Raw genomic sequence first — 13,486 nt, forward strand, 5'->3', positions numbered from 1 at the left:
GTTAATAAGGAAGAAGGGGGGTTGGGGTTGGGTGTTCCTGGGAAAGCATGTCTCTGAAAGGCATGTGAGAGTATCAGTGTGCATATTCCTAGGGTCTTCCACTGTGACGTTTTTGAATTACTTTTTCACATGCATGCAACAACCCTAAATTCAGTTTCCGTATTTGGTGCAAGTGGGATGGAAGAGGAATCTGTAGAGGAATCTGAGTCCTTGGGTTACATGCGCTTCCCCAGTCCCTAGGATGTGGCTACTGGAGTCCTCTTGGAACACAGTGAAATCTGTGATAGGGTAGTGTCAGCCCTAAAACAGGCTTAAGATTCAAACACAAAGGAAGCTCTGCAAAGCATGCCCAAGCTGGCCATACCCCCTTGGCATCCTCGTGCTGTCTAGGGGGAGAGCCTCTTAAAGAACGTTGAGCGTAGCCTCCAGGCAACAAAGGAACAGGCTGTCTCCTGATGTGGTGAGATCTCAAAATTAGATTGTGAGGTTTTTAGGAACAGGGTGGTTGAACAGCATCTTCTTGAACTGGACTATTCTTACAGGGTGGTCACAAGCACAGCTTGATGGGAGACCCTTCTTGCAGAATTGGGGTGGGGATGTTAGCCTGGGTTTGGGATGAGTTGTTGCACATGTCTGCATGAATCACTTAATCTCTTGTTCCTCTCCATCAGTTAGAGCGCGTGCAGACAACCTCTAGCTCCCAGCGCTTTTCCAAATTTCACCCAATGCTAATTATCGTCCTGCCCAAACAAAGTCAGTATTTTTGGTTTCACCCATCCTGTGACATCACCAGCTAAACTTCCCGTAGCTCTCAAAAACCAAGATAGCCCTTCAAAAATGTTGTGCCCAGGCTCAAGAAATGTCTCACCCAACCTTGCAGTTGCCCTTACCATATCTGTCCTGTCATGCTTCTCCCCCATGTGCAATAGGATGTTTCCTTCTTGCCTCCTTCCCACATGGGAGGATTGCTGACCTGCCGTTGCTTCTCCACTTCTAGATGATCTGACTGGAGCTGCGCTGATTCCAGCATCTCCAGAGGCATGGGCTCCCTACCCCCTCTACACCACAGAGCTAACCCCTGCCATTCCACATGCTGCGTTCACGTATCCAGCTGCCGCCGCCGCCGCTGCTGCCCTTCACGCTCAGGTGAGCTCCCAATTGAACATTTCCCCTTTTTGCATTAAGCCCCCTCTTGCAAGGGACAAAGCATCTATGCTTCAAAACGACTTCACGCAGAGTTTTCTTCCCAGGCTGGAGAATTTCAGCGAGTGGGTGGAGAGTTGATTGCCCAAGAGACCCCTCCCCTGTTATACCAAAATAGCATGCATCTTCATGCAGAAAGCTTCTGTCCTCCAGGCCTGTCTTGAATCTGAGAAAAACACTGGGCTGTAATCCCCCTCTGCTTCTCAAGCTGGTTGGTTAGAAGAAGCTAGCTAAGGAAACTTCTAAGCACTAAAGGAAAACTCTGTTTGGCTCAAATTTTGGTTCAGAATGAGCTGCCCTACTCTAGCAGGATGGAGGGCTTGAATCTGCCTCTCGAGGAACAAAAGTGAACTTCTTTCAACTTCTCATATTGTTCCAGGATGAGTATTTTGATCCCGTTCCAAATAGCAGTTGAGGGGAAAGGGGATGTCTGTTTACCTCTTTGTGGGGCTGTGAAAAGAACTGACCTTCTAAAGTTCAAAGGAAGAGAAGTCAGGAAGGTGACCCACAGTCAGAGATATGGATAGGACTGGGACGTGCATGTTCCATTACTGGACGCTGTCCGATACAAGGAGCTCCCTGCTAAGAACAAGAGCTCTTTCAATCTGGCGAAGAATGGCATGAAGTCAGTTGAACTTCTTCCCTTCGAAAGCCATTAAACTACTGTTAATCTTGGTTCTGCTGCCAATACAAGAAGGTCTGTTCTTGTATTGTCTCCCCTGGTGACCCCTTTCTCCTCCAAAAGGGAAATTAAGGATGCATTGCTATACAGAAGTTTGAAGGAAGGAAGAAAATAGTTTAGCATGGTGAGCAAGCAGTAAGAATGTATACAAACAAGAGAAAATAGATAAAATACACGAAGTCCAAAGGGAGAATAAATAGCTGCTTATACAGATTATAGGTTTTTTTTCTCTCTCTCTCAGATTCCATCGAGTCAGAATTATCCCATAAGGGGAATCTTATTAAATCCACATTCATTTCCTTATTGAAATCATTTTTATTAGAAGCTTCACCTCCAAAAGGCTCCCTAACCAACGTGTGGGTGTATGCACAAGTACATGGATGCAATTAAAAATATCCCTTGTTTTAGGCTTACAGTCTAAAAGAAAACATAGGAAAAAAATGGGGAAGGACCTTTATTAAAAAAAAATAGTTCAACTTATTCAAAAGGGTTAGGGGAATGATCTTGTTTCAGTTCCCTTTATAGAGGATTGCTGGACAAGCGTCATTTCTGGCAAGTCCCTCCATGTTCGCTTTTCTGTGCTTACATCTCCCTAGCCCGTTGTTTAGAGAATGCAGAACACTCCTACACAAATAATGCACGGTTTATAGTGTCTCTTGGCTAAATATATTGGTTGCAAAGGATTTGCTGTGCAGACCGAGCGTGCAAAATTTAAGGATTTGGGCTTAGAATAGTCTATGCCAATTAGGCAGTTGGCAGGGACTGTGTTTCTTGCTCTTGTAATTGGGGGAGCTTGGAACAGAGGTGTGTGATTATTCCTGCTCCCCACTTGGAAAGAAGGTTCTTCAGGTTGAACTCTGCAGGTTTGCCCTTTAAAGCAAATGAATGCGTTACTCATAAAAGTCTTCGAGTTAAACATTACTTCACTCTCCTTACTAAGCAACTGGCAGCTCAGGGCTCCACCCACTACACAGGCTGAAATTCTGGCATCTGAATGAAATAATGGAAGAATTGTGTTCTTGATTTTTCGACAGGAGCATAACGGGGGCTGTTTGCTTAACCCCTCTGCCTACATGTTTAATGTAATCAATTGAGGTGTTCTGCTTCATTGCTGCCTGGTACAGTGAACGTGGATGCTATTCCTGGGTCAGTCTCCAAGGAAATGAAATGGAAAACCCTTGGGTGCAAACTCTTGGTCTTCCAGTTCCTTGAAGATCCAAAATGATGCTTTATGGGGATCACAGTCCTATGACTTGTCCTAGCTGTCATGTCTAGGTGCACTGGCACCCTGATCTTTGAATTATTGTATATTTTTTAATTGATCCATGGCAAACCTTAACCAACCTGTGGCTAAACTACCTCACTAAGCTATTATTTGTTTTAACCATTGTCTGAAGAAGCTTGGTGACTACCTTCACAGATACTATCAACTCAGAACAAGCTATGCTATGGCTCAGTACAGTGTATGAATCAGCCAGTGAATGGGTTGCACATTGTTACATAATGGGCTAATCTTCCCTGGCCTGGTAGCCTCCAGATGTTTGGGGTGTTAACACACTGGCTAAGGATGATGAGAATTGAAGTGCAGTGCATCTGAAGGGCAACAGGTTGGTGAAGAGCAAGAATCTTCAAAGGATGTTCCGCTGATTAGACCATCTGCAGTACTGGTGTTTTCCTCTACTAAAAATAAATCCCCTAGTTTCAATGAGCTCAGAAGTGGCCAAGCAAGGAAGGTTCACAGGTCCCTAAAGAAGAAGAGCTCCAGGGATGGAGTCTCCTTGACTTTTGTTCTAAGGAACTACGGAAACTGAAGCTCATAACCGTTGTTGCCTGTCAGGGCTGGTTTCCTACCCCCGGTCTTACCCAAGAAATGTTCTGCAGCACAGCCTGCTTGTCACGTTCAGTGGCATCTACTCATGAAACAAGCCTCTTGCCCCCCGCCCAAGGGGCTCCCACAGTGGCCAGCTCTTGGTTGAAATGACCCCTCCTTTGATGTCTTCAGTGACCTACAGCCAGGATGCCTACGCAGGCTAGCCCTGAAGCTCAGAGCTGGCCCTGGAAAGGTGGGACCTCATAGTCCTGACTAACCCCTGCTAGAGTGGAGTAGCTGTAGAACAGCTTCATTCCTAGAGGCCTTTCAGGATGGGCCCGTCTGGAAAAGGCTGGTAAGACAAAAACATCTCTCTGCCATTTGGGGCACAGTGGGTTGTTTTGTTCTCTTTTTCTTTACTTTCCGCAAGCTTTATCCTTTTTTGTTTTGTTTTATTTTGCCCATCTGTTCCTTAGCAACCCAATGCATGGGCCTCCACGCTATTCACCCACCCAAAGCCCAGGCAAAATGAAAACCAGGCATTTCTCTAACCCACCTCTGGCCAACTTGGCGCATATGATATGGGCACCACAGCATGGCACTTCTTGTGTTCAGAGGGCTCCCCCATGGAGCACCAATGGGATTATCCTACCTGGGGGAGGAAAGGAACCACCAATGAAGGTTTCCTGTCACATGGTGGTGTCAGGGGGGTGGGAGTGCCTCCCTACCACCTTGTTTCACTCACCACACTCACCTGCTGGGGCGGGGGGTGGTGTAGAAGTAGCAGCAGTAGCAACAGCACACATGAATTTAATTTTTCCACACAGTCAACTGGCACATATCAGTCACGCTACAGACTCCGCCAGGGGAAGGGAGAATCCCTTTCTCTGCTGGAATCTGGTAAATCTCCTCTCACACTTTCCCCCTCCCTTTCTTTCTTTCTCCCCTCCTTCCAAATGAGTAAAATTCTGACTTTGACACAATACAGGAAAAGGAAATGTAAACAATCTGGTGCTACGTGTATATTAAGGAGCAGTAGAAGAAGAAATTATTGGAACGGGCTAGCAGTGACAATGTTAAAATAAAAGAGCTCCCTGACTGAGCAGCAGAATTTTACGTCGGTAGTGAAAACGGCAAAAGTCAGCCTTAAGGAGAGGCATTCTCTCTTGCTGAGAGGGGAATGCCTCTTCTAAGGCGTGGCTGGAAATGGGTGTCTAAAGCAAGATGCCCTTTGCTTTAGAACCGTTTACTTGTGTGCAGAGGTAAGAAATGGATTGAAAAGCATTGCATGGTGGGCTGAATTACTGGATGTGTTCAAAAGGAGTTGGGGAGAAGCTTTGCTGAAAGAAGCAGGCCGGTACCATGGCAGCTGCTTGAGGGGCACCTGTGCTCCCGGGTGCTTCCTTGGAATGCCACCCGGAGGAGGCAGGGCGTGTTTCTAGCCTTAAACAACAGCACACCGGTTGGCAAGGACAGCTTCCTGTCTCATTCAGCTGCTGAAGCAGAATGGCCAAAACTGATTCCAGATGTGCGGGGGAGATGGCTTTAGGAATCTGGGAAGTGCTTTCCAGCTACAGCTGGAAGGAGGGAGGCGAAAAGCAAATCTGGAACCGTAACACATTGGTGACTATCAGATGGAGAAGTGAATGCCCCCCGGCTTGTGGAGTTAGTTGATGATTGGAAAAAGACTGGCAAATATGTGAGAAATGATACAAACCGATTATAATGAAAGTCCCTGGAACTCTGAACAACGAGGTGCTTCTCAGAATCCAAAGTGGGAATGTTTTTAAGTGCTGATCACAAACTGATTAATGACACCTCCTTTCTCTAGAAAAACTAGAACTGTGGGTGGCTACGGTCTTCCTGACAGTTGTATATGAGGTTATAAAGTTCCTATACGTGTTGCATGCTCAAACAGAAGTTCGTTTAGGGTTGTATTATGTTTTAACAAATATGAAGAGCGTTTAAAAAACAAGCTGAGGTTGCCATTTCCCTAAAGCCCAGTTAACGCTAACCACAATGTTCCCTTCTAATGATGTAAGAATTTAGTTAAAAATGGAAGGAAATGTGATGCAGTTCACAATGGTCATAGTTCCCACGCGCTGCAGAGTAGACTGAGATATTGGAATAATGTCCTTGTCCTAATTATTGATGATACTGTTGTGCTTTTTTTTCTCCCTTGGAGTGGATTGGTTGGAATCTAGTCCCTCTTTTAACCTATGGTTCTAGATAATCCTGATAACAGAAAGGTATCTTTTTACTTGGGGGGGGGAATCAAAGCTTCTGATCAGCACTTTGTAGCTTATTTGCAAAATAAGGACAGGAGCACACTTAGGAACATGCACTCCGAAACCTTAAAGATCTTTCATACAGAAGCCTTGTTCTCTGCTATCCATTCGATTGAAAGGGTTTATGTTCCAGGAAGATAGACTTTGGTTGAACTTTAGGAGAAACTTCTACACAATGGGAGCAGGTCAACGATGGGACCAGTTGCTTGGAAACTGATGGGTTGGCCTTCCTTGGAGCTCTTTGAACAAAGTCCAGACAGCCGTTGGGGATGCTTTGATCTTCCCGTAGGAAGCAGAGCATTCAGAGAAGCAGCCTGCAAGGACCCTGCAGCTGTAGGACTGAGCTGGGGCATTGTGCTGTTGAGCAAACCACGTTGGCTGGGCTTGCTCAGAGAGCTGAAGAAAGCTGGAGTGTTGTCATGGCGGACTGCAATGTGCGAGCCCCTTCTGGGATTTAGGACCACATCTATAGTATCCAGACCCATAGTAAATATTCATTTTTAAAAAATGCTAGGTTGAGTTCGTATCCCTCTCGGCATAGTCTTTCATTGGGACTCCTGTCCCTCTCGCCTCCTACCCTCCCCCACATCCAGACACTTCCTTCCTCCTGAAAGATTTCAGCTGGCCTAAGTATGAGATCAGCCCTGAACAAAATACCAACCAAACCAAGTTTGTTCATTTGTTACAGGCTTAGATGCCACTTCAATCAGACCAACTCTGAGTGGCATACACATTCCCCAATACAGCAATTACGTTAAAAACCACAATGTAAAAACTCTAAGCAGTCTCCACTGCCATGGCATCACTTCCTCAGGGTTCCTCCAGCATTTCACCTCCAAAGGCCCTCTGGAACAGCCTGGTCTTAATGGTCTGTCCCCTTCTTGCTGGGGACAGGCTGCTCCAGAGGAAGGGGGCCACCACCAAGAAGGCTGCAGCATCCCTGAAGAAGACCCTCCCTAGGGATCAGGGCCCACAGCAAACCCTCTCTTCTAGATCACCCTAGAAGGTCAGATTCCACTCCCCTTTTAGCTTGTTCCAACTCTGTACTTTCCCAGCATTTTACAAATGTAAATTGGGATATTCAGATATGTTAAATTGACTCCCACCCTAAGAATCACTACCTGAGCAAGGAATGTTTTTTGGGGGGTTTTTTGCACCCTTGTTCCTGGTGCAGGTTGTGTCAGTAAACTGCAGCAATTATAGGCATTCTATTAAACGTCTTAATTCCCCCCACCCCAAATGTCCATAAATCTCCCAAAAACGCAAAGGCTATCAGCCATATGATTATGAACTGATAATTATGGGATATGGGGGGGGGGAAGGTAAAATAAAAAAGAGCATTTACTAGCAAAGAAGGACATCTGTTAAATAGGGATGTTTGAAGGATGTTCACTCAAGGAAAAATAACTCTGAAAAAAATAATGGCAAAATTGTGATATGCCGCAGCAAAGAGCTAGGAAAAAAAGGAGATTCAAGGATATGATAAGACAGGAGGTTGCTGTTTTTTTAATCACCTTTCCTTTATGTCTCAAAACAGGCTTTTCCTTAGGACTGAGGGACATGGAAGTAGCAAACCAACCAAATCACATTCACTGGCTCCTGCTTAAGGACCACTTAAAAAACTAAAACCTTGTATGGTCCTCTAGTGACCCTGCTGCATTTGTTTTTAACTACTTAGCTCTTCCTTTCACAAAGGTTTGCCTCTTTAGTGCAGGACTCAATGTGTTTTCCTACAAATGTGCTTATGAACAATGGGTGGGATTTAGGCCTTCAACTTAGTGGATGCAGAGAAAGAGATGGCAAGCAACGTGCTTGAATAGCCTATATGTGGAATAATAGGGGGTGGTAGAGTATGAATTGGATATAATAAGGGGAGTAGGGAGTGGAACTCTATAGAGGGCCTTGAGTGACCGTTGATGACACAGTATGATACAGCTGCCATGTCTTCAACTTTGGAGCCACTTCAAAGGTGACTTCAAGGCATTCAAAGCTGTCTCCATATAGCCATTCTAGCATTTGAGATGTGAAGAAATTCAGTGTATGGTTAGGGACAAGGAGAACCTCTGCAATCCCAAAGAACTACGGGTTACTAGAAAAGCTATATAAACAGTGTTGATAGTTCTTTTCTGGAGGATCTTGAGCACCATTGAGCAATGGGGACAAATGTATCCTAGGCAGAGTGTTTCTGCCTGCTCTTGGTTCACCATCTTACTCCTCCCATATCACCCCTTATCATTCTCTTCTAGATGCGCTGGTACCCTCCTTCTGATGCTACCCAGCAAGGATGGAAGTCCCGTCAGTTCTGTTAGTTTTAGTGAGTATTGGGTTGCAATGCATATGGAAGTTCTGGGCGTGGTTGGAGAAGATGTTATCTTCTATAGCAGGGTTTTTTTCAGCCAGGGAGAAGTGAGGAGATAGTGCTGTCTGGCTAGACAAGGGCCTGGGAAGCTGAGAGTAGATGCTCTCCTCCATGTGTGATAGTGGGACTATGATGAGAGATGTATGGAGTTAGCCTTCATAATGTGTTCTGTTGCTTTTTCCAAGAGCTGCTTCTTGGCCCACATTTTCCCCTCCTGTCTCTCCATGAAGTAATGCATGAAGGATGAAGGAGTCTCTGGGAACCTTCTCTCTCGGCCTTTTCTGTGGACACCGTCAAAGTGCCCGACTCCAGTAACTTGGCCCTGTTATGAATGAAGCTGTGGATTTCCCCCTCCAAAACTGTGAACGTGATCTCCTCCATCTCTTCCCCAGTGTCATGGCTGCGTTCTCCTGTTTCCCTGACTTCCCCCCCAAATCTGCTAAGCCCCACCACTCTCCCATTGCTGAGTTTCTCCTCCTGCTATACTGAGTCCTTTCAGGAGAAACCCAACCTTGTTGATAGACCCCTTTGGTGTGGGCGTGTGTGTATGTGTGTTCCCAGCTGGGATGCTGGCACTAAACGTGGCCTAGCTGTGTACAGTGCAATATCCAGACTTTTCTTATCCTGAGCGTTGTTTATGCAGTTCTGCTGAAGGAAGCAAAAGACAATCGGTTTTGCATGTTTTCTGGCATGAATTTAAAACACTTTAACTTGGTGGGTGTGTGAGTGTGCAAAACTTGTTTTTGGTCTAGCATTTGTGTAACCATAGCAGTAGATCTTGGACTAACTATCGATCACTAAACTTTTTCTTGCTTCTCTCAAGACTTGGCTTCTGAAAAACACTATTTACTTTTTCCCCCCTCTCTTCTCTTCTTCCTCTTCCCTCTCGCCTAGGGTTTCTTTCCCATGTTCAGCCTTGACTAGAATTTGAAATAAAAAAGTTTCTTCTCAAAAGTACAGTACACTGGGTTTCTGGTCCATTTTGCCCTTCCCCAGTTTAAGTCAGGGTTGTTTTTATGTTATTGTTTTTCTGTCAGACTTCTATATATAGAACAGCTGTAAAATATTTAACCTTTTTTCCCACATCCCTCTGATTGGAGAGAATCCAGTCTTGCCAACTCAGCAATCCTTATGGGAATACCGAACAAAGATGTACGAGTATTTTTGTACCATGTGTAATAAGGAAATATTTATGCATCATAAAAAGATTTTGTGTGGTTTTTGTGCAATTAATTATTAAAGAGAAAAATAACTGTAATCTGTAAGATAAGTTTAATGTTTAGTTAAAAGCTTGAAGAGAAAGACTTTTTTTCTGTAACTGATTCAGTCAGGCATAGTAACAAGAAATTGCACAATTTTTTTTTGTTGATATTTTATTGCTTGGTATTTGGAAGTCCTTTAAGTATTATATTGAACCATGGCTGTCTCGCTTGTATTAAGATTGTTGAATAAGTTGCTATATCCTTTGAGAATGTGAAACTGGATAATATATGAATTGTACTCAGTGGTGTGTGATTCTTTGCTGCCTGGAATTTTTGTACATTATTCGTTCTTTGCTCACAGAGTTCGCCAGTTAATTTTACCTGGAAAAATGAAATGGGGGAGAGGGCTGCGTTTATCTACAGGTGAACATGCATCTTCACCTTTCCTTAAGGCTCACTCTCTTGGAGATTATAAATCTGTATATAAGACAATGCCACCAAAGAGGAGAATGCAAATGCTCAGGACTTTTGGAAAAATGTTGACATGGAGTGAAGGTAGTGTGAGCATCTTTCTTCCAGGTCCTCAAGGCTGCTCACATGGAACTCCCTTCATTTTATCTCCACAACAGTGATGAGCAGGGATGCCTGGAGGTTGGGCGGTTTTTTTTTTTTTAAAAAATTCAAGATGATGACCGTGGCTGCGTGAACTGCCCCACTCTTTTTCTACACAGGGCTTCGATCACACAGCCACAGCAACTGTCTTGACCTGCCTGAGAAGTAGATTAGGCTGAGAGACAGTGATTGGCCCAAGATCACCCAGCTAATGGTGGACCTGAATGTGGGTTTCCCTACTCCTGCCTTAACCACTACACCACACTGGTTTTAAAGACCTACCTAAAACCTCGAGGAAAGAAGAGATGCAGTGAGATGCATTTACTGGTAAAATTAGGAAATAAATTACTAGAATAGTAACTCTCCCTCAAAAAGTATATAATCAAGTTTCAGGTAGGTGGCTTCCACAAAAGAATAACTGGACATACCACACCCCAAAGTAATCTTCATACTGGAGATGCATCTTTCTTGGCCTCCCAGCCAGAATCTCTAGATGTTGAAATGGATAATGACATCAAGGTGCAACCAAGAAGAGGTTTTGTGACGTTGATTTCAGCTGCAAATTGGGTAAATGCCATTCTATTTATGACCGTTAGTCATAAAGGACAACCGGAATTAGAAATGGTTACTGTGCTGTTAAATTCAACATAAAGTGAATTGCCACGAAGGCCAACACACTTATTTCAAAAACAAACTTCTGAATGAGGACCAGCTAACTGTAAACAAAAAATCACAAGGGTCAAATCACTCCAGAACATGGGGTGATTCTTAAAAACAGCTACAGTAGATGCTCAGCCAGGTGGTATATTACAGACTGGAGGGGTGGGGGCTGAAACTATGAACAGGCCAGCATAATTTACTGGCAGAGTCAAGGAAGCTACCAAAAGCAAGGGAAATTTTCTGCAGAAAATTGATAGCATATTCAAACGAAGTGAACAAAGCATTAACTTTCTAGAATGAGCAAGCAGATAAAAGATATGCAAAAATCATCTGACAGTTAAATATATTACTAATCTAAAGCATAAAACCAAGATGTTTATGCTATTAGAAAACAAGTTCAGGGTGTCAAATGGTAATCATGTTGGAAGAGGAAAAGCTGAATTATTGCCTTCGCTGTGTAGATGCAAACAGGTGATGTGCATAAGACTCAGAACCTAATTGTTGCTGTTATCACGAAAATGAACAAATTCAGTGTGTTGGGATTTGTCCATCTGAAAGTGTTTAAAAGTTCAGATATACAATATATCGCTTAAATATCTAATCTACAAGTTGCCCCTAAGATGAGCCGTTATGCTAATACATTGGTGTTATCTTGGCAGCTTTCCCATTTTAAATTAAGGAACCCAGTAAGCTACATGCTTTTTACTTTAATATCTATTCCTACCAAATTAAAAACAAAATTCAAATATCAAGCAAAGAAAAACAAGTCTCCACTAGGCAAAGGTAAGTCCTATCTTTAGCCCTTTCTCTGAAGTTCACATACTTCAATGGGGGTGTGTTAATCAGCCTAGTATACTTGGATATTGAAAAAACTTTTCACAAACTCTCATCAGAGGCTCTTAAGTTCTGCAAACAAACATCGGTGTACCTAAGACTAACCAACAAAATGTAGAACTCCGTAAGATACGGCTTAATGTCATGGATGAACCTTTTCTGTTTTTGCCCTGGGATGTTGTCATTTGACCATCCTATTTTTCTCCTGCTTAGTATGATTGGAGTAAAAAAAGGCAGCCTGTCTCCTTGTTTCCAGAATATTTTGCCCTGATATAGATTGCCTTTCCTCTTTGTCTGCTGGGACTTGAACTGTATGGAGGCACCTGCTCTATTAAGCAGGCAAGTTTGACTGTAGTCATCCAAAGCTAGCAATGTTTGATGAATAAATGATAACTTTTAGTCAAGTTGAAACAATTGCTCAGCCAACCGGCATATTCATGACTGCAAAGGAAGCTGCTTTGTTGCTGCAGTCAAGGCACTTCCTAGCAGTGGGATGTGGTGAATGAAGAGGTGGTGTATGGTACAATTGGGAAGTTTGCAATAAATGGCAAAGGAAATCATAACAAAAATTACCTCCATAATCATTTTGATTCTTGTCCATTTACAATCCAATAAAAGATCAATAACGTGAATTCAATAAAAATAGTGAAGAAGAAGAATCCAGATAGAACCCTGGTGTCAACCTTGACTTAGTGGTAGCCACAATTAAGTGCCGAAAAACCCTGCAAAAGAGCTGTCTTCACAACCTTATGGAAAGGTTCTAAGATGGATGGTCATGTACCTCCCATTGACTTTTCAAGCGCCCCTCTCCCCTTCAGCTTGAACTGGGCTGTTTATGCTTTTATAGTTCATGCTATTTTTATTTGTCATAGCTGTATTTCCACATGATAAACCACAAGTAAGGGTTAACTTGAGTTTTTATGTCACCTTGCCCTGACTGTGTTAACCCGTCAGAGCTGGAGGCTAGCCTGGAGGCTGTCACTGGAACATGGAGTGGTTTCCCCAAGTTCCAAATGAAGAAGGTCCCCCCAGATCTAAACTGGCAACTACTCCAGATGAAATGCTAAGCCTTGGATGAGCCTCCTTATGTACCTGCTAGAGCCATGCAGGACAGAGGCTATTCTCATTAACCTATTCCTGTAACTTGGCATGTTGTGGGAACAAAGGACTGTAAGCATACTTTATGAGTAAGCCTGTGGCACTAAATCAACTATTTGAAGTGGTGGCCCCCACCTGCTTCTCTTAGTATTTTTGAGTGTTGACCCCTCCCCCCAAGACCGAAAACAAGAGAGAAGATAGAGCGAAGCCCTGTTCTAAAGGCAGTAGCTGGAACCAAAAGTTTGAGCTATCTTTAAAAAACAGACTATTTCCTGGAAAGAAGATACCCAAGCTCTATATACCAACAAAAAGGAACTGCTTCCCTATCTTGCCATTCTAGGGTTTTATGACCTTGAAGAGGGGTTGGAAGCAGAAGAAATCCTCATGGGCTGACAGCAGCTTTTAACTTTTACCCAGTGGGTCTGAAGCATTTCTGGTCAGAGTGGCTGAGTCATGCGCAACATGCTAACGAAATCCAACCAAACTCCATGATAGTTTAGTGCGATGAGCCAAAGGATGTGCAGAAGTAGAAACAAACATTAAAAAACTAGCAATACAACAACAAAGGTTCCAGATGTTCCACCATTGCTGTAAAATAAGAGAGACTGAAGAAGTCAGTTCAACTTTGGGTTTCTTTTCCTGAGGGATGTTTTCATATATTCTGTCCTAAGTATATTATTGGTCTGTTTTGCTTATTGATATCTACGCTAATTAACAAGCAGGTTTCTTCTGCCTGAG

General features: G+C 43.5%; 1 protein-coding gene across 2 annotated transcripts in view; it reads left to right on the forward strand.

Annotated features, from left to right (window-relative positions):
* RBPMS2 (RNA binding protein, mRNA processing factor 2) overlaps positions 1-9,846 on the forward strand; it is a 30,846-nt gene extending 21,000 nt beyond the window's left edge. The window contains exons 6-9 of one of the 2 annotated variants that reach the window (XR_015797488.1): positions 998-1,146; positions 3,888-4,050; positions 8,230-8,297; positions 8,528-9,846. Coding sequence is in view for 1 of the 2 variants with exons in the window: in XM_088148494.1 (XP_088004620.1) it covers positions 998-1,146; positions 8,230-8,292 (212 nt within the window). In the remaining variant the exon portion in view is untranslated. The remainder of the gene's footprint in view (positions 1-997; positions 1,147-3,887; positions 4,051-8,229; positions 8,298-8,527) is intronic. The other variant, XM_088148494.1, reaches the window with a different exon arrangement.
* Positions 9,847-13,486: the final 3,640 nt, after the last annotated feature.

This window comes from Python bivittatus, unplaced genomic scaffold (assembly GCF_059951505.1).
Source record: "Python bivittatus isolate LINGU-HERP-01145 unplaced genomic scaffold, Pbiv_v1 ctg000530_np1212, whole genome shotgun sequence".
Taxonomy (NCBI): domain Eukaryota; kingdom Metazoa; phylum Chordata; class Lepidosauria; order Squamata; family Pythonidae; genus Python; species Python bivittatus.